This window comes from Bos mutus, chromosome 7 (genome assembly GCF_027580195.1).
Source record: "Bos mutus isolate GX-2022 chromosome 7, NWIPB_WYAK_1.1, whole genome shotgun sequence".
In the NCBI taxonomy this organism is placed as follows: domain Eukaryota; kingdom Metazoa; phylum Chordata; class Mammalia; order Artiodactyla; family Bovidae; genus Bos; species Bos mutus.
In genome coordinates, this window is record NC_091623.1 from 59,290,657 (window position 1) to 59,315,544 (window position 24,888).

Sequence of the window (24,888 nt, forward strand, 5' to 3'; positions counted from 1 at the left end):
CAGTCCAGTGGGGTAGACAGAGGAGAAAGAAGTAAACGGATCTACATATGGGGTTGTTTCAGAGACCAATAAGTCATTGAAGAAACAGTGACATGATTGGGAGTGAATTTATGGCTGTCAAAGTTAGGGGAGAAGATTAAGGTTAGCTGGGCTCAAGGAAGGCCCCTCTTCAGAAGTAGCATTAAAACCAAGACTTGGAGGAGAGGAAGGAACGAGCCCTGGAAATAAGTAGGAGAACGTGGCAGGCACAGCTTGTGCAAAGCTGTATGGTCCTTGGGGCAGGACCATACCTCGTATGGTGGAGGGACAGCGAGCAGGCCCATGTGACTGGAGCAGAGTGAGGGGGAAGGAGAGAAGGAGAGGAGGGCAGGGAGAAGATGGGGCAGGTTGTGCAGGAGCTTATGGGCCATGGGAGGATGTGGACTTTTATCCCAAGGGAAATGGGAGTCCTGGAGGGCTGTGGGTAGAGGAGTGGTGGGGCCTGAGTCGGGTGCTCACAGGTGCAGTTGTTGCTGTAAGAAACCACGTGCTGTGGGGGTTGCGGGGATGCAGGTGACCACACTGGTCCACATGGGCCATGAGGGGGAGGATGAGAGAGATGGTCACATAATAAGTAGTCAGCAAATACTTGTTGAATGAATGAATAGACGGAATACTATGCAGCTGTCAAAAAGGATGCTGCAGAAGAATTTTTAATGGCAAGGGAAGGTGTAGTTGGCAGAATAATGCCCCCCACAATGTCCACATCCTAATGCCCAGAACCTAATGCCCAGATGCTCCCTTCCATGGGAGCACAAGGGACTTTGCAGGTGAGATTACGTTCAGGGTCTTGAGCTGGAGCAATTATTTTGCATTATCTGAGTGAGCCTGCCATAATCAAACGGATCCTTGTAAGGAGAAGAGGGGACTTCCCCGGGGGGCCAGTGGCTAAGACTCCATACTCCCAAAGCAGGGGGCCCAGGTTCAATCCCTGGTCAGGGAACTAGACCCTGGCTTGTTGTGACTAAGAGTTCACATGCCACAACAAAGATCAAAGACCTTGTGTGCTGCAACTAAGACCTAGTTCAGGAAAAGGAAAACTGTGTGCTTTTCAGTGTGATTTTAAAAAAGATTATGTATTTTGCTGTCCTGTGTCACCAGGGATCAAATTGGGGCCCCCTGCACAGGGAGCTTGGAGAGTTAGCCACTGGACCACCAGTGAAGTCCCTCAGTATGTTTTAAGCAATTTTTAATAGTAAATCCCCGCCTCGAGCCTATGTTGAAAGTGTTATCCATATGTTTGCTTCCATTAAACACAGAAACATAAAATTATAAGTTCTTAATGTTGTGAATTTTAATATACCTACTTTAAAGTTTCAATATTTTCAATGATATTCTGGGGGGAAATAGGACTTAAAAACATGTAAAACCAGACATAGAAGGACACACATTTTTGTTCTTGCTTCAGACTGCAATATGGCTTGGTAAGACACTGCCAAAACCTGTCTTGATTTAACATTTTGATATTTTGTCCACTGTGAGGTTGCTTTTTGCCATTAATTTGATATTACTATCTTAGGATAATGTACTAAAATATTATTTATCTTGATTGTTGAGTTTTTTAGAGCCACCTTAATTTTTGCACCTGAGGTCTGTGCCTCACTTTCCTTCTTCTAATCCTGGCCCTGCAAGGGGCAAAAAAAAAAAAGCAGATTTTAGTAATCTGAATCTAAATCCTTATGATTACCTCCCTTCCTTCCACTATCTCTCTTAAAAAAAGAAATGCTCTAAAATGAGTTAACTCCAGTTAAGATGAAAACTCATTTAAATTATCTTCAATTAACTTCTATGTCCTGATTTTTTTTTTTTCCGCTTCCAAATTCGATGCACCCAGCAGCTAGATCTTTTACAGAAAATTACTGTAGAAAGTGGTTTGGGCTGAAACAGCATGGTTAATATTTGTAGACAGGAAAGGGTTTAGAATAAGGACTCGTGAGACGAACTAACGAAACGTTGACTTCAGGATGGGTTTGAGAGCAATTTCTGTCTTGTTCGTTTTAATAGTGTGTTTGTGCTTGTTGAGAGGGGTTATTTTCCTCCTTCTAGCTTCCACGGCCGGAGAAGGCAATGGAACCCCACTCCAGTATTCTTGCCTGGAAAATCCCATGGATGGAGGAGCCTGGTAGGCTACAGTCCACGGGGTCATTAAGAGTCGGACACGACTGAGCGACTTCATTTTCACTTTTCACTTTCATGCATTGGAGAAGGAACTGGCAACCCACTCCAGTGTTCTTGCCTGGAGAAACCCAGGGACGGGGGAGCCTGGTGGGCCGCCGTCTATGGGGTCGCACAGAGTCGGACACGACTAAAGTGACTTAGCAGCTTCCACGGCGTCAGGCAGAGTGATGGACATTTAGGAAGAGTGAAAATCAACGTGGGGGGACCGAACCAAATGATAGTCATTTCAGGAGCGACAATGTAACAACTTCTGTGACATTGTCTATAATAAACTCAAGAAGTGTGACTCTTGTTCGTTTCCTAGTATAGCGGTTATCACTGTCACCTCCCACAAGAAAGATCCCTGGTTCAAAACCCAGATGGAAACACTTAGATATCTTTACTATGGGACTTTAAAATTTACTACAGTAGAAGTTCAGATTAGGGGCTTTTCAAATTTCTTCTTGTTTTTTTTTTTTTTTAAAGCTATTCTGGAATTGTAGAAGTTATTGCAAAGTAATAGAAATACTAGCTTGATGTTTAGGAAATTTTAAATAGACAGTAAAAAAAGAAAGTGTTAAAAAAGAAAAAAAGCAACCGTTGCGTTGGCCGGGAATCGAACCCGGGTCAACTGCTTGGAAGGCAGCTATGCTAACCACTATACCACCAACGCCCCAATAAGTGAGGGTTCCTCACAATGCCCTTAGTAAAAGTATTAGCGGTTTGGTTGGGTGATACCAAGTTATCAGGGGTGTCTCTTCCCAGCGTCCCTTCTTCGCACAGGAAGACGCCACCCGTGGCACGTCTCACCCCTCTTACTGCGGGGGGCCCTGCTGACGCGTCTCCCCCAAGCGCCCCGGGCTTCTTGGTACAGGCCGGGCCGCAACCAATCCCAGGCCGCCGCCTGGGCCGCTCGACTTCCGGGTCAAAGGGGCCTGGGCTGCCGGGTACCCCGTGTCCGCCGGCCCCGCTGTGCCCCGCGCCCGCCACTTCCGGGGCCGCAGTCCCGGGCATGGAGCCGCGAGTTTAAGGTGCCGCCGGCTCCGGGACGCCCTGCCCAGCCCGGCTGCCGTCCTCGCGCCGGCCCCCAGTCCCGGTGAGCAGCACCCCCACGCCCCGTCCGGCCTCGGCCGCAACCCTGAACCCGCCATTGACCCGCCCCGCTTCAGTCCCGACTCTGGACCCTACGTGGAACGGCCTCCCCGGGGGCCCTCCGTCCCCGCCCCCGCGCTCCCCGGCCCGGCCGTTGACCGTACGCGCGGTTCCTCCAGTCCTCGCCTCCGTTTCCCCTTCGCCCCGCTTCTCTCCTCACTCTTCTCCCGCCAGTTCCCTCCGCTTGCCCGGCCAGCTCTCAATCTCTCCTCTGCCCGGCCTGACCCGACGTCCTCTCGCATCCCGTTGCTGCCCGGGCTACCGGGCTCTGACCCCTTTCCCGGGGTGGCCGCACTCAATAATGCCTTCTCTTCCCCGTCGGCTCTGGAGGTCCCCACCTTGTCCTCTCTTTATACAGACACATGCTACCTATATGAGAGCAGAGGCCACCGCCCCGCCCTGCGTCCGGCCCCCACCCCTTCACCCCACATCCCCACTGGGTCCAGCCCGCTTCCCTCAGCCTCCTTCCCAGCCCTGTCCAGCCATCCACCCTCTTCCAACAGAGTCTTGACACTTCCCCATCTGTGCGGCAGAAGTGGCTCCTGTTCCTTTGAGCGCATCCCTGCCCCGGACTGTGAGGAAGTCACTTGCCTGAGCGGCAAGCATAAACCTTTACAGGAGCTGGGACTAAAAGCCCAGGAAGGGTGCAGTGTGGTCACCAGTCCCTGTAGTCCCTTGCTGGATCCTGGTCGAATTGGCACCTGGTGGCAGGACTTTCCTGCGGGGTGCGGTCCAGGGCGCGTACACAGCGCTGCGGGGCTGTGAGGCATCACTAAGATCTACTGGGTACAGTGAATCAGGCCCAACCACTGGGGACTCGCCAGTGGCAGGAGCATGAGGGGGTTAGTCAGTCCATCTTTTAAGTCGCCGCGTTAATGACACATTTACTCTCTCAAGGTCTGTGAACCACATCTGCAGCTGAAATGGAGGCTCTCTGGACCCTTTAGAAGGTCAGTGGGGTGGGGCGGCTGGAGTGCTGGGTATGAGTGAGTGGGGTTTGTTTGTCTGTTCCAGGATATAGAATCTGGGAGGAAGTGGTTTTCTACAGCCCTGGGGGACAGTTAGCCTGGCCCCAGGCTAGTGGCTTCAGCTTTGCTCTGGTTGGAGACTTTTCTTTCTATTCAGGAAGAGAAAAAAAAGTGTTTGGTGGATGTGTGGCTACACATGCAGACAGACACACCACGCCCACCCTCCACCCCCCACTCCCCATCTGATAGGGTGCCTGGCACTGGGTTCTGGAATGATGTGGATTCTTGCTCTGAAAGGGGCTTGAGTCCAGTTCTCCTCTTGGAGATTTTAAGTAACTTGTTACTTTGTTATTAAGTACTTGTTATTTAAGTAACTATTGATTTTAAATAACTTGTTCAGATGACAGTATTAACTGCCCTGTGGTTTCTATGTGTGTGATTTTAACCCCTGTAATCTCATTCAATCCTCACAGTAGCATTAGGCATTGGCCCTGCCAACAAACAGGGCATTGATCCTGTTTTACAACTGGGGAAATTGAGGCACAGGGGTGTTAGGCGACTCCTTCAAGGTCGCAGTGGTGGAATCAGGATTTGACCCCAAACCTCTCTGACACCAGAGCCCACGAGTGGTGGAATCAGGATTTGACCCCAAACCTCTCTGACACCAGAGCCCACGAGTGGTGGAATCAGGATTTGACCCCACACCTCTCTGACACAGAGCCCACAGTTTTCATCCCTGGTCTGCGGTGAAATCGGTGCTGCTTTCTAGTGACGTTTTGCTTCACTTCCAGGTGATTCTCTATCCTGGGACCAGGCGCTGCTTTCTTTTTCTCTTTCAAATATTTACTTGGTTGAGCCAGATCTTCATTGTGCCATGCAGGATCTAGTTCCCTGACCAGGGATCGAACCCTGGGTCCCTGTGTTGGGAGCACAGAGTCTTAGCCACTAGACCACCAGGGAAGTTCCACTGCTTTATTTTTCTTTAACCATCGGGGCGCCTGTCTTGTCAAGAAGGTGGTGGAGTGCCCCCCACACCAATGGTCCCTTTGACTTTAGACAGCATTCAAGTGAGGACAAGGACCTGTTCATTCAACCTGAGATGTCTGTTGAGTGCATCCTGTCTGTCAGGACCACAGTGGGAAAGAGACAAGTGAAGGTCTGCCTCCATGGAGCTGACATCCTCTTGGGAGTGGTCATCTACCCAGAGAGGGGTTCTCAGCCTCAGCTCTAGTGGCATTAGGGGCCAGATTATTCTTTGTGTTGGGAGGGGGTTTATCCTGCTTATTGTGGGGGCTTAGCAGCATCCTTGGTCTCCACCTACCAGATGCCAGCCACCTGCCTCCCAGTCCTGACAACCAAAACTGTCCTCTGGGGACACTGGGCCTCGCTGAGACCCGTCTGCGTACCAGGATCACCTGACCTGCAGAGGCCCTGGGAGGCTGCACACATCTAAGCACACAAACAGAGAAGGGGTGACTCACAGGCCCTGGGGGCCACCCTGGTATACCACCTAAACCACAGGTGATTTACTTTCATGTCTAGTGTGAGGCTAAGAATCTTACTCAGTTTTTGCCCCCCAGACAGTAAACACAGAGTTTCTTCCCCTTGGCACTTAGGACACTGAGACCAGATCATTCTTGGAGAGAGTGGGGGTGGGCTGTCATGGACACCGTAGGGTGATAAGTAGCATCCCAGACCTCACTGACTAGGTGTCAGTAACCGCCCCCCCCCCCGACCATCAGAACAACCAAAAATGTCAATAGGCATCACCAAAGATGCCCTGGGCAAGGGTGGAGGGCAAAAATTACTCCCACTGAGAACTACTGTCTTAGAATGAGTGCCTGCAGAAATGCTCAGGCATTGAGATGGGGCTGACAGGGTAGCACTTTGGACCGAGTACCAGGAACGACCTCTGAAGAGCTGATACCGGACCCGAAGGACAAGAGGGAGCAGGTCTTACAAAAAGCAGGGCAGGGGTGTTCTAGGCAGAGGGGCTGGGGAGTGCAAAATCCCGGAGGTGGGCTTGCCTGAATGTTTAGGGAGGTTGAGGCCATTGTCGCTGGAGATGGTGGTCAAGATCTGGGAGGAGTGGGGTCGGAACAGCCATCGGGGAGCAACCACAGTGGCGAATGTGGGTTTATTTGATTCCCCAAAAGTGCAGTGGGTGGTATGTCCCTAGTCATGTGAAACTTGCATCTTCTCAGGATTCTCAACTGGGGAGAACTGCCCGCTTCCTGGCAAATACCTGGATAGGCCTTCAGATTTCTAATGTTAGCCCCATGAGAAGGACTTCCCTGGTGGTGCAGTGATAAAGAATCCCCCTGTATATGCAGGAGATACAAAGACACAGGTTCGATCCCTGGGTCGGGAAGATCCCCTGGAGAAGAAAAATAGCTGCCCACTCCAGTATTCTTACCTGGAGAATCCCATAGACAGAGGAGCCTGGCAGGCTACAGTCCATTGGGTGGCAAAGAGTCAGATACGACTGAGCATGAGAAGGCCCTTGGTGCTGAGTGTTCTTTGCAGACCAGAGGGCTGCCTTTGGGTTTTTTGTGTTTTTTTTTTGGTCACCCCACATGGCATGTGGGATCTTAGTTCCCTGACCTGGGATCAAACTCGAGCGCACTGTATAGCCAGGAAAGTCCCGGGAGGGCTGTGTTTGAAGGGGAGCGAGACCTCGCCCCTCCACACTGCCAGAGCTGTAGCCCTGCGGTCTCCCCCCTCTCAGGCTCACCCACCCTGAGGTCAGCCAAGTGGTTAATGCGGAAGGTTAAGAAGCTGCGGCTGGACAACGTGAACACAGGACATTGGAGAAGGTAAGGGGCGCCTGGGGATCCCTGGTCAGTGGGGATATCGCAGAGTTTCCCGAATTTCTAATGGAATCTTAGGTCTGGAGGGTCTAAGACAAACCTTGGTGGTCCCCAGGTTTCTGGTTTTCCCCAAAGTGTGCTTCTGGCTCTTCTGTGAGGGCGGCAGCATGGGCTAGCAGGGTTACTCAGCCTTGGCATTTAAAAAATATATTTTTATTTATTTATCTGGCTGTGCCGGGTCTTAGTTGTGGCCTTCAACCTCTTAGTTGTGGCATGAGGGATATAGTTCCTGACCAGGGATCGACCCGGGCCCCCTGCACTGGGAATGTGGAAGTTCCAGCCTTGGTATTTTCGCCACTGGGCTAGGTCCTTCAGTGCCTGCCCTGGCATTGCAGGAGTGGGGCATCCACCCCCCCCCGCCAAGTCATGACAACCCCAAGTGTCCCCAGACATCACCCAGTGTCCCCTGGGGAGGAGACTGAGAACCACTGGCCAGATGGTCAGGATGTGGGCTTGGGGCTCCTGCCCTTTTTTGTGGGGAAGGTTGGCTGGGCCACTTGACTTCAGAGCCTGCTTTCCAGTCACCTTTAGGGAGAACTCACTTCCCAAGGTTTCAGTGAGGATCAAATACAGTTATCCTCACAAGGCCCAGTCACTCATCCGTTCTACATGTGGGGCCTGGCACAAGAGAAAGTGACCATGAAAATTTCTCAGCTGAGCCAATCTCTGTCAGTATCAGTTTTCTGATCCGCAGGCTCATCTGCTTTCAGTGAGTGCAAGGATCGGGGCAGAGGACGGCAGGCAGGGAACAGAAGACGGTTCTGGAAGACAGGGCTGGCATTAAGTGCGTGATTTGTTACCCAGAAGCGGCCCTGAGTCGGTGTGGTGCCTGTGCATTCAGGCTCCGGTCCACAGTGGGGCTGGGGTCTCCTCTCCCCTGTGCACCGGGTCTGGGGCGGGCATGGGCTGGGCTGCACAAGGACTCAAAGAAGCTGAAGGCCTGGGCGGTGCTAGGGGTGGCCCTCATAGAGTGGAGGATGGCTTGCTGTTTCCGGGGAGCCCCCAAAAGGAGGGGTGCTATGAGGTCCCTAAGGCCACTCCCAGGCATTTCTGGAGCGTGGTGGCACTGGGCCCCACCTCCCTTCGTCTGGCACCTCCTGCCTTCTTGCCTTCCACCTGCTTCCCTCATCACCTGGGACTCTGGCTGATACTCCAGGGGCAGGTGGTTCCAGCTTGAGAAGCGCTGGCTCAGTCAAATCTCAGAAGCCAAGCGGGCCTTGACAGCGTCCCTGCTGGCAGGGCCCGACCTGGGTGCTGGTGGTGGTGTGGGCTGTGGGCAGTCCTATCGATTGGCCAAAAAAAAGGCGTAGGTGGGTCTGGCCTAGGTGGCTTGGAATCCGCTTTCATTTCCCCAGCTGTGTAAACTCTTGACTGAAGAAGCCGAGCCCCAGCTGACGCTGAATGAGGCAGGGCCGGCACAGGCTTGCTTCCTGAGGGCTGCATTCTGTTCACCTGTTCCCCTCTCCGAGCCTCTCTTTCTACCCCTGGGGAGGAGAGAGGCGAGCCGAGGGCCAAGGCCCAGCAGCAAGTGTTGGCCTGCCTGCGAGCTTGGGCTGCCGAGCCACGTCTAGAAGGTTCCTAGAAGGTCCTCCCGATGTTTCATTTCGTTTCTCATCTCCTGGATCGTGTTTTTGCTTCCTGGGCTCTCTGCGCTGATCGGAGGCAAGATCATTTTTATTTTCCTTTGCTGTGGATATAAGCCATGAGATTCCATGAGGGTTTTTGCCAGGTTTGCTTTCTGCCTCTGGGGTCCCCCATGGGAGCACCCGAGGCCAGTTTGTTTTTCTGCCGTGATTGCAGCTGGAATTGTGATGGCAGCCTGGGGCTGGGGGCGAGGCGGGGGGTTTGGCGGTTAGGGGACTTGTCCTGCCTTGGTTTTCTGAGCTTGTTGCCAACAGTGCTGGGGCTGCGTGGGCTCTGTAGCGCCCAGCTGGTCCTGGCCCGGCCCCTTCCCAGCCCCACCCACGGCCCCTGCTGCCGTGAAGGTGAACCGCAGCTCTGTGGCAGGCCAGGACAGGCCATGGGTGCCCCTTGGCAAGGGTGCTATCCTGCCAGGGTTTGCTTTATTTGACCTGAGGTCCCCAAAAGGCTCTGATGGCCTGTGGTCCATATCTTCAAAGCCAGAGTGGGGGCAGCTGGTGTCTGGGGAGCAGTTTGTTGCCCCTCCCCCAGCTCAGCTGGGTCAGAAAGGACCAAGCAGGGCCCAGTTGGAAAGAGGAGTGAAGATCAGCCTGCAGTGGGTGCTCAGCAGCCATGGGTGCCTGCCATATCTCTTGCTTCTGTCGCCTCTCACAGCGGGCAAGGGATCTCGTACTAGCAAGGAGCAAAGCCTTCTGGAAGTCTTAAGGCCCCCACGTGAAGGTGGAACCCTAGCTCTGTCCACAACTTCTTGAAAGCCAGTTCCTCCTACAAGGGAACATGTACATGTGCCCACAGAGGCGCTAATCCCAGAGGATGAGGTATCCCAGAGTCTAAGCAAGACCTCTGGCTATTTGGTGCCCTCACAAGAAATCCAGGCTGGCCTGCCCATGTTGGCTGGCCTCACCAGACGACCCTCGCTCTTCTAGAACCAGGTCACCGAGGCTGTGTTTAGATTTCCATAAAATAAATATTTGCCTGGCCAGTCTAGTTCAGTCAAGAAGCCGCTAGTGCAGGGGGTGGGGAGGGATTACACAGCAGCAACCTTCCCTGGAGTGGGTGGAGAGAGTGGAGTGGCCTCTGGGGAAGGGGGTGCCTGTCCATCCTCTCACCTGAGGCTCTCTGATGACCAGCAGATGTCTGCCTGGCTCTCTGAGCCCCTCTGGTGAGACAGGACAGCTTCCCCTGCTGGCTGGCGAGCTGACAGCATGGGCCACGAGATCTGCCCATCTGCATCTTAGGCTCAGTTCTTGGGGAGTGAGAGAGTGTCTCCCAGTAGAGATTGTCACTCTGTGTCTCTCCAAAGAATGCCTCCTGTGTGCCAGGGGCCGTGTGAGGTTCCAGGGACACTGCCATGGCCAGGACAGACAATGTGGGGGCGGGGAGGGCAGGTGGGAACAGGCAGGGGATCCGTGAACAGTCACCATGACAAAACACTCTGAGGGTGGAGCAGCCAGGGGGCAAGTGAAAGATGGATGGACAATTTTGGTCCAGATGGCCATCCACAGCCCTGACAGACACGCTGAGATCTGATTAGAAGCTAGTCCAGTGTGGAGTGGGGCAGAGGTGTTCCAGGAAGAAGGCTAGCACAGACAAAGGCTGTGGGCTGGGAAGGAGCCTGGCTTGTTTGCAAAGCTGAGAGAAGGCCTAGATTGATGAAGGGGGTGAGGTTTGAAGGCCTGGCAGAGGTCAGAGGACAAAAGCCAGCAAAGGCCATGTGAGTGCTTGGTCTTATCCCAGGTGTGTGTGGGAAACCAAGGAAGGGTTTTAAGTCGCAAGGTCAGATTTGCAACACATGTGAGGTTGAGCTGGGAGACAGTGGCAGTGTTTCAGCCAGGAGGTGCTGGTGGTGGGGGTCTGTGGGTTCATGGCTGGAAAGAAGTGGAAGAATTTGAGGTGTCCTCAGGGGCGGGGCAGGGTGCCCAAGGTTGGGCCTGGCCAGGGGAGTCGGGGGTAGGGGGCAGCTTTTGGGCGGAACTTGGGTGCCACCCTGCTTCTCATCGTCTTCCCGCCTGTCCTTGTCTCCCTGCCCCACTCTCCTCGTAGCTTCTCGCTGAATTCCCAGGGGGCGGAGAGGATGGCCACCGGGGCGCTGACGTCTGAGCGGGGCGACGCGGCGGAGACCGAGGACCCGGCCTCCCGCTTCCAGGTGCAGAAGCACTCGTGGGAGGGGCTCCGCAGCATCATCCACGGTAGCCGCAAGAACTCGGGCCTCGTGGTCAACAAGGCGCCACACGACTTCCAGTTCGTGCAGAAGACTGACGAGTCAGGCCCCCACTCCCACCGCCTCTACTACCTGGGTAAGGCCCCAGGCTCCCCGCCCCTGCCATGTTGCTGGGCCAGCCGTTACGCCGTCCTCTGGTCCCCAGAGGTCAGCCAGTCCAGTGAGTCAGAAGGTCCAGACAGAGGTCTGGGCCTGGGGCAAGCTGTTCCGCAAATGGTGTGGTCCCACCCACAGGTGACAACTGTGAGCAGTGATAGCCTGGGGCAAGGGTCCCCCAGGGCCTCAGCTGTGTGGAGGCCAGCACAGAGGGCAGTCCTGCCCCAGCCATGGAGCAGCAGCTCCAGGTTTGGGCCTGGTAGGTGTGCCCACACCCCTGAGATTGTTTCCAGGGCCTGTCAGCTAGGCCCGCCCCCTGAGTCACTTCCCAGCGGCTTGGGTTGGGCCGGGGTGGCTGGTGAGCAATGTGACTCCCCACAGTGGGAGTGGAACGTCACTCCCGTGGAGCCTTGCCGGCTCATGGCATGTTGAGAAGGACCCGGAGGCTCACAGAGAGGTGGCAGGATTGCATCACCGTGGGCGGATGGTTGGGGGTTTGCTCTCCCAGCCCTGGATCCCCGGATAAGCATATCAGTTGCTGCTCACTTCCGCCTCCTGGGGTGTGCCTCGATGCAGGGCTTCCTACGTCATCGGCAGTTAGGTCTGCGCTTGTGTTCCCCGCTGGCCTTTGGGGCATGGTGTGGCCTTATGCACACCTGTGGCCTGGACAGCCGGACCCTGGGCTGGCTCCTAGGAGGTGGATGACAGATAACCTATTGAGCAAATGAGTATTGCCTGAGGGTCTTCCAGGCCAAGAAAGAATGGCACCAGTCCTGTTCCTTTGGACACAGCCTGACCTGTGATTGTTGATCCGAGGCAGGTTTTTAACCCCAGCTCTGGATCTTCGGGGCCAGGTCACTCTCCACATACCCTCAGCCTGATCCCAGTCAGCCCTTGGTCAGTATTGGAATGAGTGATGGAGCGAACGTACAATTGAAGGTCATCCCCCACCCCATGCTGCCCCCACATCAAGACCCTGACCAGTGCTGCCCTCATGCCAAGGCCTGTGACAGTGACCGTGGGGGCTGCCGGATGCTCTCCCTCCCTGCAGAGGCCCACGTGGAGACCAGATGGCAGTTTGGCAGGCGGAGTCAGAGAGAATGGTCTAGAAGGGCAGGTGAGCGGCGGCTGGCTGTTTTTAGAAATCCAGTTGTGCTGGTGTGCCGCCACACCCGTGGGTGTACAGACCATTTCGGGCGGCTTTCGAGCGTAACTGGGACAGAGGTTATGTGGGCTGCACAGCCAAAAATACTTACTGTCTGGCCCCTATGGAAAAAAGTTTGCCAGGAGAGATTAGGGCAGGCTTCAGGTTTCATTTACCCTGGGGAGAGGAAAAAGAGAGAACTGAATGCGGCCCAGACTCTGTGACCGTGGCAAGCTACAGCCTCTCTTTTTCTTTTTCCTGTGGTTCCGTGGTCCCCAGTCCCTCCCCTATCCTGCATGCAGTCTCACTTGGGTCCCTAGCTTGCTCAAGTTCAAGTTGCCCTCCCAGGTCAAGATACTTGTTTGAGTGTCCCAGGACAGCTGCTGACACTAGTGACCCCTGAACTGGTGGTTTAAAATGACAGAAGTGTATTTTGTCTCAGTGCTGGAGGCAGAAGTCTGAAATCAGTTTCTCGACCGAGAGCCGGGCGTCTGCAGAGCTGGTCATCTTCCTGAGGCTCAAGGGGTTGGGGGTGTGTTCTTTGTCGCTTCCTGCTCTTGGCAGCCATCGGCGTTCCTCGACTTGTGGTTGCATTGCTGCAGTTTTTGCCTCCCTGGTCACATCGCCTTCTCTCCTGTGTGTCTGAAATCTCCTCACCTCCCTCTTATCAGGCTCATTAGGGCCCCCCTGCATAATCCAGCCCAATTCCCCATCTCGAGATCTTTACCATAATCCCAATGGTAAAAGCCCTCTTGCCAGGCAGGTACCATGCTCACCAGCTCCCGGAGTTAGGATCTGGGCGTCTTTGGGAGCCATCATTAAGCCAACCACAGAGCTGCCAAAAGGGCAGAAACGCTCTGAGTTACTCTGAGCCTCATAGTAAAGATGTGGGTGTTAGGGACCTCCTCCAGCCCGCCCCGTGCCTCCCAACACTGAGAAGCCTGAGCTAAATGGAGTCCAGGCATCCGCTTCATGTGTTTCTCTCTGCGGCTCCACTCTCACTTCCCACCTGCCTTCTGCTGCCACACTCCCAGGATCGCATGCCTGGTTCCGGCCACCAGCAGAAACTGACCACCTTTCTCTGAATATGATTCGCTCCATGTAGGTCAGATGTCCACTCCTCTGGTCGGCCTCAGCCTGTGCACGGGTCTGGGCCTGGGGTTTGCAGAAGGTTCTGAGCGCCCACCCCAGGGGTCTGGGCCAGCTCCAGACAAGGGCGGTAGAGCCACTGAGACCCCGAAAGGTGCCCAGAACAGCCCAGAGCCATCCCGCTTCTCTTGGGCTAGATCACCCTTGAGCTGATCCAGTGTGTATCACTCAGCACCCTGGGGTGCCCTTGACCTCACGTCACATCCAGGTTCCTGGATCAGGTCTCCCCCGAGCCCCCGTGTATTTATAGTTCAGTGCTGGGGGAGTCCTGGTAGTAAGACACGTTTATGGATTGAACAGAAAGGACCTCCCAGGTTGATGCCCAGCCTGCTCTGGTGCTCTGAGCATGTGGCCTGTGCCCCTGCTCCTCCGGGACCCCTTCCTCCCTGGCGAGCCCCATCACCACCCTTTGGGAAGTCTCTCTTGGAGTCCAATGCGTGTGGGACAGAGCAGAGAAGAGAACATGCCTGCTGCTGTCCCGGAAGACGGGCTCCGGTTCCAGGGCTCCACTGCTCCTTAGTGGGTTGGCTCTTCCCTGCTGCAGATGGGTGTCACGTGTCCAGTGGAGGAAGGCACTGGGCCCCAGATGGCACTGGGAGTCCCTTCAGGCGTAAGGGAGATCTCTCGTGTTCTGTGTCCAGGTCCTGGGCCACCTGACATGCTGGGGGGCTTTGGGATGGGGTGCTGAGATGGTGGAGCTGGTAAGAGAAGTGACAGCAGAAGTCAGGGGCCGTGCTCAGCCATCCCAGACCCTCACTGTGCACACCGATCCCCACCAACACCAGGGCTTGGGCAGCTGCTTCAGGGAATGTGCCAGAGCGCATGTCCCTTTTCATGTCAGTACTTATTAGTCAGTGGGGAGGGGAGGTGTCTCTGGTGTTCTTTGGTAGGGCTGCACCACCAACTTCCTGTCTGGAAGGCTCGGGCTCCCAGAGAGCCTGTGGACCGGGGCTGTTCAGAGCCCATGGTGCTTGGTTGAGAATGGCCACCTGCCCCCTCCCAGCTGTCCACGCTGGCCCCCACAATGGGCCTTGTTTGTTGTTTAATTGAGAAGTAATTCACGTCACATCAAATCCCTTCTCTTAAAGGCAGATGGCACGGTGGTTTTGGGTACAGTCAGTCACAGGATTGCGCAACCGTCCTCACTGTCTAGTTCTAGAACATTCCATCACCCAAGGCAATCCCCATCCCCGTGAGCGGTCACTCCCCATCCCTGCCCCCAGCCCTGGCAACCACTGACTCGCTTCCTGTCTCTGGACTTGCCTGTTCTGGACATTTTACAAGAAAGGAGTCACCCACCACATGATTCCCGTCCCCATTTGTCTTGTGAACTTCGGAAGGAAGATGTCCCCGTGGGTGGCCTGGGTGGGCGGTATAGAGTCTGTGTCTTGAGCTGAGGGTGAGTCTAGCTGCGGCAGCTTAGAGCAGCGGTTCCCAACCTTTTTGGCACCAGGGACCAGTTTCATGGAAGACAGTTTTTCCGCCGACTGGAGGTGGGATGGTTTCAGGAAGATTCTCATGAGGAGCTTGTAACCTGGGTTCCTCTTTTGTGCAGTTCACAGTAGGATTTGCTCCTGAGAGACTAATGCCGCTCATCTGACACGGGGCAGGGCCCAGGTGGTAACACAAGCAATGGGAGCGACTGTAAACACAGATGAAGCTTTGCTCACTAGTGCTCCCCTCCTGATGTGAGGCCTGGTTCCAGACGGGGTTAGGGACCCCTGGCTTAAAGTCCTTAGGTGTTGAATTGTGAACACTTCTCATTTGTACGTCCAAGTTGGCTTTGCATTTTCACTTCTTTACCAGCTATACTTCATGAGTAAACTGTCACGAGTCGAAAATGCAAGTCGCTTGCTGTATTGAGAAGCTACCTATAAGAGTCACTGTGGTGGGATGGGTATTACTTATGAAGCTCTGTTTAGCTCTAGAGGCACCAAACTTGGGGCCCCAGCCTCCAGTCTTAGAAGTGAGGGTGCATATGAGGCCAGGAGACCAGTACCAAACCCAGTCTTCCTCCTGGAGGAGTTTGGGATTGAAAAGGGGTCAAAGAGAGGCGCCCACTCTCTGTGATCCACTGTCGGTCATGGTGCATTCCTGGCCACAACCTGCTTCCAGGGAGCCCTGCCTCAGTCCCCCAGCGTGGTACCTGGAGAGCAGGGACCCCCAGGCTCCCCGAGAGAACCAACCTGCTCCCACAGCCATCATGCCATTGTCCATCAAGGCAAAGACACTTCAGGTTGGAAAATGTGTTCTTGCCGTATTTGCTGCTGTCTGTGCTGCGCGCTCTATATTTCTTCCCTCATTCACCCACACAGAGTTCTCCCCAGGCAGCCACTCTGCTCTACAGATCAGCAGCTCTCAGTCGGGTGCTCCTGCCCCAGGAGACGATGCTCAGTCGTGTCTGGGGACATCCTGTGGTTGTCACACTGATGGGGCTCTTGAGGGTAGGGCCAGGGAGGCTGCTTCACACCCTCCAGTGCCCAGGATGGCCCCGCAGAAGCTGACCAACCTGGTGTCAGCACTGCAGAGGGGGAGGGGCTGGACTTGAATACACTTCTTCCTGTCATTTTGGAGTTTTGCCCTTCCTCTGATCCGAGACTAATTCCTGGCCTTTGCAAGAGCCCATAGTAGAGCAGGATACATGACCGGAGCCCAACCTGTGGGGAGTTGGGGATCACTAACCCCCCATTTTTTGTCCTCTTGGGTGCTTTTTGTTCAGTAACTGAGGCTGACATATTTGGCTCTAACATTTCAGGTGGAAGAGCCTGCTGCTCCTGCTGGCCAGTGTAAATTCTGTCTATGGATTCTCTGGGGAGGGACGTGTGGCCAAGGGGCTGGAGAAGCGGGAGGAGCCAGCCGGGCCCAGTCCCAGGAGCTGTGGGGAGTCTAGGTCCTAGGACTGTCCCACCTGAGGCTCTCTTCCTGCCCTGAGCTAGGCTAGAGTTGGCAAGGGTGCCCACTCTGCTTTTTTCTCTTCCCCACAAGGGATGCCTTATGGCAGCCGAGAGAACTCCCTCCTCTACTCCGAGATCCCCAGGAAGGTCCGCAAGGAGGCGTTGCTGCTTCTGTCGTGGAAGCAGATGCTGGATCACTTCCAGGTGAGCCCCATGGTTGAGTTGGGCCCTCCCTGTGGCTGAGGCGGGCAGGTGCACTTGGCCTCTGAGGGGGTCCCAGCCTTTCCCCTGGGGAGGAGTGCCTGGCCCTGGACACCTGCCCTACGCCCGCCCTCCCCTTCCCCCTGGGCACCCGAACCGCAGCACAGGCTGGTGATGACAGCGCCTGCTGGAAGCACCTCTCCCTTTAAAAGCCTCATCAAAAGCGTGCGAGTAACTTGGGCTTGAGGCCCTTTTATAGACGTTTAACTAATGACCCATGTGGTCCAATTCATCTCGCTTCCAAAGAGGATGTGGCTGGTGAGTGGGGAGAGTGCCTCTTGTACTGGTTTACACTGACTGCTTTTGGATCATAAACATATGACAGTACTCTGGGGAGAGGACCCATGCAGCTCTCTCCTCTCTGCTTGTCGCCTGTCCTGGACAGAAGCCACCAAGCCCACCAGCTCCTTCCTATTTGCATGGCTTTCCTTGCAGCAGGGGTAGGGGTGGAGGGGTGCTCATTTTGCTTTGGATTCTGCTCTTTAAAAACACATTTCTGGGATCTCTCTTCTGCAGTCCAGTGGTTAGGACTCCATGCTTCCACTGCAGGGGGCAAAGGGTCAATATCTAGTCGGGGAACTAGATCCTGCAGGCCTTGCAACGCTGCCACAGAAAAAGAAATTTAAAAAATAAAAATGTGTTTCTTCCTTTTAATGTTTCTCTGAATTCCCACGTGATGTTCAGAATTCTCCGTGGGGCAGCTGCATGGTGTCCCCCATAATGCACCCGCTCACCTACCAGCTGCCCCCCCCACCCCAGGTCAGGCATCTGGGTGGTCCTGAATCTGCTGGTCCCCTCCCCCGTGCAGAGAGTGGGAATGTGTGGTGGTGGGTGGAATGAGCTCAAATGTTCTTGCAGAAAGGGGCTATGATCGAATATGGAGGGCGGGGTTCTGTAGGGTGGCACTGGTTGGGGGCCTGGCCCTGTCTGTCTGGGAGAGAGTCAGTGGGGAAAGGGGGCCGGGGCCTTAGCTGCTGACGCCGATGTCCCCCTTGTGTCCCCAGGCCACACCACACCACGGGGTCTACTCCCGGGAGGAGGAACTGCTGCGGGAGCGGAAACGCCTGGGCGTCTTTGGCATCACCTCCTACGACTTCCACAGCGAGAGCGGCCTCTTCCTTTTCCAGGCCAGCAACAGCCTCTTCCACTGCCGGGACGGCGGCAAGAATGGCTTCATGGTGAGCTGCGCTTGCTGGTGGGGAGGGCGGAGGAATGGCTGGGGCATCCCACCCTGCTGAGCCAGGCCCCTCTCTCTGCAGGTGTCCCCCATGAAGCCCCTGGAGATCAAGACCCAGTGTTCGGGGCCACGGATGGACCCTAAGATCTGTCCCGCCGACCCTGCCTTCTTCTCCTTCATCAACAACAGTGACTTGTGGGTGGCCAACATTGAGACGGGCGAGGAGCGGAGGCTGACCTTCTGCCACAAGGGTGAGGCTGGGTGGGGGGTGGGGTGGGGGTGGACTCAGGAGCGACCGGAACACCACCACCACTACCTACCAATCCCCTCCCTGTGTCCCTATGTGGAGGGTGGAGGATGGGAACCCGCTCCCCCTTGTGGTCAGTCCCCACAGCCACCACTCCAGCTTCTGCTGGAGACCCCTGCCCCACCATGCGCCCCCACCAGACCACCAGCACCTGCTCAGAGCCTGGTCTCCCAGCCACTGCAACCCCCCACCCCACCCCATCGTAGCCCTGTACAAAGTCTAGCTGCCTGGCTTTCTTCTCTGTGAATCACCCGGGCCATGGGGACCTGGCCTGCCCACTAGTTGCTGCCCATCTCAGCCTTCCTACCCCTGCCCTCCTGTCCGCCTCCACACTTCCAGCCCAGAGCTCACCAGATCCGGGCTTGCCTCAGGCCCCTGCCTGCCCTGTGTGATGGCACCCCTGTGCAGACGCCTGTGGAAATCCAAGGGCTATGGCTGATCCCTGCCTACCATCCTGCCCCAGGTCCCGGTGCCCTCTTGATAAGCCTGAGCTTCTCAGCTGGGGCGACTGGGACACTGGCCATGTGTTGAGACATTGTTAGCTGTCACAATGGGGAAAGGATGTACCTGGCATGGAGTGGGTGAGGTGGCGATACTGCCCTACACCCCATGGTGCCCAGTACGGCCCCCAGAATGGCCCCCACCGTCAGCAGTACCAGGAGAGCAGCCCTCCTCTGAACCAGACTCCTCATCTCCCATCTGGCTCTGTCCTCTCCAGGCTTGTCCAGTGTCCTCGATGACCCCAAGTCTGCAGGTGTGGCCACCTTTGTCATCCAGGAGGAATTTGACCGCTTCACTGGCTACTGGTGGTGCCCCACAGCCTCTTGGGAGGGTAAGTGCCTCTCTGGTTTAAAAACACTTGTGCACAGGACTTCCCTGGTGATCCAGGGGTTGAGACTCTGCGCTTCCACTGCAGGGGATGTGGGTTTGATCCCTGGCTGGGGAACTAAGATCCCTCATGCTGCAAGGTGCTGCAAAAAAATAAACACACTTCTGCAAATGCTCTTCTATTAATAGAAGCACAGTATACATGCTAGTCTACCCTTCACACTTTTCATTTAAGATCGGCCTCGGCTAGCTTGCTGGTGACACTCAGGCTGCTGTTACAGAATACCACAGCCAGGGCAGCTTATAAACAACACTGTTGCTGGGACTGGGAGTCCACAACCAAGGCAGATTCGTTGCTGGTGAGGGACTTTCCCTAGCTTCCGGGTGCCATCTTATCTCCCTGTCCTCACGTGCTGAAGGGGCAGGGAGCTTTCTGAGATCTCCTTTTTGTAAGGAGCACTAATCCCCTTCATGAGGGCTCCACCCTCATGACCTGGTCACGTCCTGAAGGCCCCACCTTCCAGTACATCACACTGAGTGGTGGGGAGCTAGGATCTATCATTTGAATTCTGGGGGGATGCACACATTCCGTCCGTTGCAATCAGAACACGGAGAATCAGTCCTCTACCTGTGGATGTCTTGGGTGCCACAGCTAGAGAGTAGCCCCACTAGCTGAAACTTGAGAAAGCCCACTTGCAGCAGTGAAGACCTATCACAGCTATAAATTAATTTAAAATAAAAAGAGGAAAGAAAAGAAAATCCCGCCTTAGAGAAATTCCCAGTTGGAAGAGAGATGAGTTGAAGCTACATGCACCTAGAAGTTTGGTGGGTTTTGCCAACAAGTTAGGAAGAAGCCAGAGCAGTGGGCCCTTTTGTATCTGTTTTTCTTAGTTGTGCCTAAGGCCGGATGTGTCACCTTTTCCCTGTTCAGCAGAGCACAGTCTGTCTTCTGAGGGAGGGAACAGTCATTTCCGGGGCCAGTGAGTAGTGTCAGACTCTCCACAGCATGAGCAGAACTGGCCCAGGCCTCTGCTGCTCAGAGTCCCTCTGACCTGAGCGCCAGTGGGCATGGGGCCACAAAACCCAGGATCCTGGGGACCAGGCGTTGGTGTCCACCGCCCCAGCCTTGCACCACCCCATCGGCCATCCACAGCCACCTTTACATCAGCTCACCTTTTCCTTAAGTTGATTTGTAAAGAAAACTTCATGGTCCAACCGTGAATACAAGCTTGGCCTGAAAATTGTGCAGTGGGGAGAAACCAGTGCCCTACACTTTAGCCAGCACCCAGGCAGAGGTTGGATTGTCAGGGTTGGGTAGGCTGCTGGCACTCCCAAGACCTGGCGGGGATCGGCGTGTTTCTGGGGAAGACACTGTCCACACTCCTCCGTCTGGCCAGTGTCTTTCATCACTGTAACACCTGGTGTGCCTGAGGCCCACCAGGGAGAAGGGCTCCAGGTCAGAAGTTGGGGTCGGGTCAGGTCACTCTGCTCATGACTCTGCCTGTCAAAAGCAGGTGACTGTCCCACCCTTCGACATCATGGTCTATAAAATGAGGTCTTCTCCCCTTGTCCCTGTGGGCATGGAGGTGGGCTTCTTCTCTGTGGGGGGCTGTGGTCTCCTGAGTTTTCATGACAACCACAGATGTCTCCGGACATGGCATAGGTCCCTTGGGGACACAGAATGACCCCTGCTGTCATCTGCTGGCCTTGATGATGTCAGGATTCTCACTCTACTATTCTCAGCAGCTCAGAAACCCTCAGATAGAGCCCCCGGCATGCAGGAGCCCAGGGGCACTCACTCCGCTTGCTGTAACCAGCACCCTACAGAGCAGGTGTGGACATCTGCAGGCCAAGTGGGCTTAGCCACATTTGGTGGATGATGTTGGTCTACCCTAGCGAGTTAGATGAGGGTATAAGATGCAGAGGGGACCCTTCTCAGCAACCGAGAAAGGAATGGCTAAGGGCTCCATCCCTTGACCTTGGCACTGGCAGCCCCCATGCCGCTTGCTAAGCCAGCAGCTCCTGGCTACTCGCTTCCTTCTCGTGACAATGTTCACGGCACCTTTCTTGCCTCAGCCCCGAATGCTGGTCTGCTCGGGTGGGTGTGACCAAGTCCCACAGATGGGCAGCTTGGACGTCACAGCTTGGAGACTGGATGTCCTAGGTGGAGGCATTGGCAGCTTTGGGTGTCTGGGCCCCACCGTGGTGGAGCAGAATCCTGTGTGGGCAGGAGTGGGGGGCAGCGGGGGGATGCCTGGCACCCTCAGCAGGTGCCCGGCTCCTTCCCAGGGTCAGAAGGCTGCAAGACGCTGCGGATCCTGTACGAGGAAGTGGACGAGTCTGAGGTGGAGATCATCCATGTGCCCTCCCCTGCGCTGGAGGAAAGGAAGACGGACTCCTACCGGTACCCCCGGACAGGTGAGGGCCTGGGATAGGTCAGGGCAGCTTGGAGATGTCTGAACCCTCGTGGAACCCGGTGAGGCACCAACCAGGATGGGCCCACAGGACCCAGGCAGGAATAGACCCAGAGAAGCAGGCTGGGTTCGGGAACAACAGCCGGGCCAGCGCCAGCATCAGTGGTGACTGGCGTCCTGCCTTGGGGCCCAGGAGACAACAGGAGCCCTGGGGAGGTAGTGGAGGGTGTGGCCTCTCTGAAGGCGTGTCGGACACTCATTGCCTTGTGAGAGTACAGTTTGCCCCGTGTCTCAAGAGAAGCCAGAAATCCAGACTCACCCACAAAATCTTCCAATTTATTTTTTTTTTAACGTGGACCATTTTAAAAGTTTTTATTGAATTTTTTTATAACATTGCTTCTGTTTTATATTTCAGTTTTGGGCCAAGAGGCTTGTGGAATCTTAGCCTCCTGACCAGGGATCGAACCTGCACCCCCTGCATTGGAAGCTCCGAGTCTTAACCACTGAACTACCAAGTCCCAGAAATCTACCAATTCTTAAACATGTCTCAAATTATTTAAAAATACTTTTAGTGGGACTTCCCTGGCATCCAGTGGTTAAGACTTTGCCTTCCAATGCAGGGGGTGCAGGTTCGATCCCTGGTTGGAGAGCCAAGATCCCACATGCCATGCTAGGCACAGTCACACAATTTTTAAAAAGAAAAACAAACTTGGTGAGCCACACAAAATACTCATGCAGGCCAGGTTTAGCATCTTTGGGGCCCCCATGGAAGCCTCCAAGAGACTTGTTCCTGCCGACTGTGGGCTGTGCTAGACAGAGCCTTCCTGGGGAAACTTCTAGGCCCTGGTGTGAATGGGGAGGTCAGTCTTTTCCTTCCCTTGCTGGAAAGGTGAGGAAGCAGAGCTCCAAGATACCACCTGCCAGGGTGCTAGAGCCATGGGCCAGAGCTGAGACATGTCATAGGAACTGAATCCCACCCTGGAGAACCTGTCTCGGCTACCCCAGCCTATAGCCTGCCTGCCTCCTGACTGCTGAGCACCAGCTGTCGCCAGACATGGGCCCTGTTTCTGCGTCATGGATGCTTTTATTAGGGGCATGTGCCATCTTTGCACCCAGCTTTCAAGGTCTCCCGAGGCAGGGAGATATCTTCCTCCTGTTTTGTGTCCCTCCATGACCCCCGACCAGCCCAGGCCTGATCTCTGTTCTTACACAGCAGATCTGTAGCCACATCACCACTGGGCCCATGGTCCAGGCTCACAGTCAGTCCTGCCTGGGGGCCTTTGTTCCCCAGGCCAGAGAGGGTGACACACCCACAGAGGGACCTTTGGATAGTTGGTGTCTTCCTCCCCTCCCCCCATGTCAGCTGGGTCACAGCCTGGGAGCATCCCCTGCACCCTCAGCTGCCGCCCCAGCACCTGCTGTCAGCCCTCTTGGTCTACCTGCCAGGTCCACCTTGCTTTCATTTCTGCAGGCAGCAAGAACCCCAGGATCGCCTTGAAACTGGCTGAGTTCCAGACCGACAGTCAGGGCAAGGTAAATGTGGCCGGGGCACCTGGAAGAAGCGTCCAGGTGAGGAGGGGAGGCCAGGGTCTCTGCTGGGAGATCAGGTGGCCAGATCAGAAGCACTCCAGGGCAGGTGCTTCTCTGGCCAACTGAACCCAAAAGAGGCTCCACCCAGAGCCCCGGCTTCCAGGCCACACCCTTCCATCCATCACCCTGAACCTGGATTCAGACAGGGAGTGGTCCTGGGGTGTGGAGAGGGGACCCCTGTGAGTGAGCTTTGAGCGGAGGCCCTGCAGGGATTGGGGTGCCCAGAAGGGCGGGGGTGCAGTCACCTGGAGGATCTGACCTTCGACCAAGGGTACCCCTGTCCCCGCCTCTGGGCAGTTCCTCATCTGTCACTTCAGCAGACGCATCAGTGTTCCGGATCCTTCTCTCCATCACCTAGTCAGCATCACAGATGGGGGTCCTCATCACCCAGGGAGTCACTCTTCAGGATCCATAGCCAGGAGGGCAGGGGAGGCTGTGGGGAGAAGGGTGGAGGCGATGCCCAACTCCATGTGAGGATGTTGGGGGGATGCCCCTCATGTCAGAGATCAAAGCAGGCTGGTGAGCCAGGAAGCCCCTTGTATTTTGGCCAGAATGGCTTCTTGTGTAACATTTCAGAAAAGTACCTGAGATAAACTACACTTATTTTCACGATCTAGGGGTTGGTTTTGGTTTGGGCACGAGTAGGCCCTAACCATGGAGAAGGAAATGGCATCCCACTCCAGTATTCTTGCCTGGAGAATCCCAGGGACGGGGGAGCCTGGTGGGCTGCTGTCTATGGGGTCACACAGAGTCAGACACGACTGAAGCGACTTAGCAGCAACAGCAGCAGCAGCAGGCCCTAACCAAGCCCCTTCTCCACTCCTGACCAGAATGTTCTGGTGGATCCTCCAGGGACCTGCACTAAGCGGCTTTGCTGAGCCCCACCAGCTGTTGTAAATGGTTCCAGGCACCCCCTCAGATGAGCAGGGTCCTGAGATGGCTGGGGGATTTTGCCTACTAACCCACAGCTGGGGGATGCAGAGGTTGGGGGCAGGCCTGGGTGTGGGATGTGCTGGGCCCTGCTGGCCTCTCTCCCATCCACCCTCCTCAGGAGATGCCCCACTAGCCCTGTGTCACCTCCAGGAAGCCACAGGGGCCAGAGGCTTGTCTTGCCCAAGGCCACCTGGCTCTTCAGCAACAGCCATGCCAGAACCCTTGGTTTCCAGTCAGCAGGCTGTCACAGCAAAGACCGCTGGGAGGCTTTAGTCCCCAAAGGCTGTCATCTCCTATTCTGGAGGCTGAAGGTCTGAAACCAAAGTGTCGACAGGGCGGCTTCCTCCGGAGGCCTGGCAGAAGACCTGTCTCTGGCTATCCGAGGCCTGGGAATGCCACCTTCTCCCTGCGTCGTGTCACAAGACAGGATGCACGGCGCCTGTGTCCACATCTCCCCCTATTATAAGGACGCTCATCCTGTGGGTTTGGGCCCCCACACCCCAGACCTCAGTATAACTGCCCCATTTCCAAGTCAGGCCCCCTCCTTAGGTCCCAGCAGTTAGGGCTCCAGTGTGTGGCTCTGGGGAGATACAGCACCTCAGAGCAGTGGCAGCACACGGCCAGGCCGGATGGTAACCCACGTCTGTCTGTTCCCCTTTAGATCGTGTCAACGCAGGAGAAGGAGCTGGTGCAGCCATTCAGCTTGCTGTTCCCGAAGGTCGAGTACCTCGCCAGGGCCGGCTGGACCCAGGACGGCAAGTAGTGAGTGTCATCCCTCAGAATCCAAGACACCCCTCACAGTCACTTCTGCCCTGGGCTGGGCCAGACACACTACACCAGAGCCCCAAAGCATACCCGGGGGCCAGACCTGGCCGGCTGCCCATCACCATGCAGCTCACAAGAATGATTTTTCCATTTTCCAGTGATGCAGGGGCTGGGGATCCAAAGAGGAGTATTTCATCACATGGAAATGATAGGAAATCCATATTTCAGTGTCCAGAGATAAAGCTTTATTGGCACATGGCCACACCTCTGTGGCCACTCACT

At 55.4% G+C, this 24,888-nt stretch overlaps 1 protein-coding gene and 2 non-coding genes across 6 annotated transcripts in view; 1 reads left to right on the forward strand and 2 right to left on the reverse strand.

The window, feature by feature from the left end:
* Positions 1 to 2,797: 2,797 nt before the first annotated feature.
* On the reverse strand, positions 2,798 to 2,869 carry TRNAG-UCC (transfer RNA glycine (anticodon UCC)). The gene has a single exon. It is a non-coding gene; the product is annotated as a tRNA-Gly (tRNA).
* Positions 2,870 to 3,114: 245 nt separating this feature from the next.
* The window catches only part of DPP9 (dipeptidyl peptidase 9), a 36,878-nt gene continuing 15,104 nt past the window's right edge, over positions 3,115 to 24,888 (forward strand). For 2 of the 4 annotated variants that reach the window (XM_070373887.1, XM_070373890.1), the window contains exons 1-11: positions 3,115 to 3,292; positions 4,246 to 4,298; positions 7,045 to 7,132; positions 10,871 to 11,124; positions 16,423 to 16,535; positions 17,597 to 17,770; positions 17,852 to 18,020; positions 18,795 to 18,908; positions 21,194 to 21,322; positions 22,790 to 22,851; positions 24,503 to 24,603. In XM_070373887.1, coding sequence (XP_070229988.1) covers positions 7,077 to 7,132; positions 10,871 to 11,124; positions 16,423 to 16,535; positions 17,597 to 17,770; positions 17,852 to 18,020; positions 18,795 to 18,908; positions 21,194 to 21,322; positions 22,790 to 22,851; positions 24,503 to 24,603 — 1,172 coding nt within the window. In that variant the 5' untranslated portion in view covers positions 3,115 to 3,292; positions 4,246 to 4,298; positions 7,045 to 7,076. Of the gene's footprint in view, positions 3,293 to 4,245; positions 4,299 to 5,640; positions 5,838 to 7,044; positions 7,133 to 10,870; positions 11,125 to 16,422; positions 16,536 to 17,596; positions 17,771 to 17,851; positions 18,021 to 18,794; positions 18,909 to 21,193; positions 21,323 to 22,789; positions 22,852 to 24,502; positions 24,604 to 24,888 lie in introns of all 4 variants that reach the window. The other 2 variants (XM_070373888.1, XM_070373889.1) reach the window with 2 other exon arrangements.
* On the reverse strand, positions 5,204 to 5,276 carry TRNAG-CCC (transfer RNA glycine (anticodon CCC)). Its single transcript has one exon. It is a non-coding gene; the product is annotated as a tRNA-Gly (tRNA).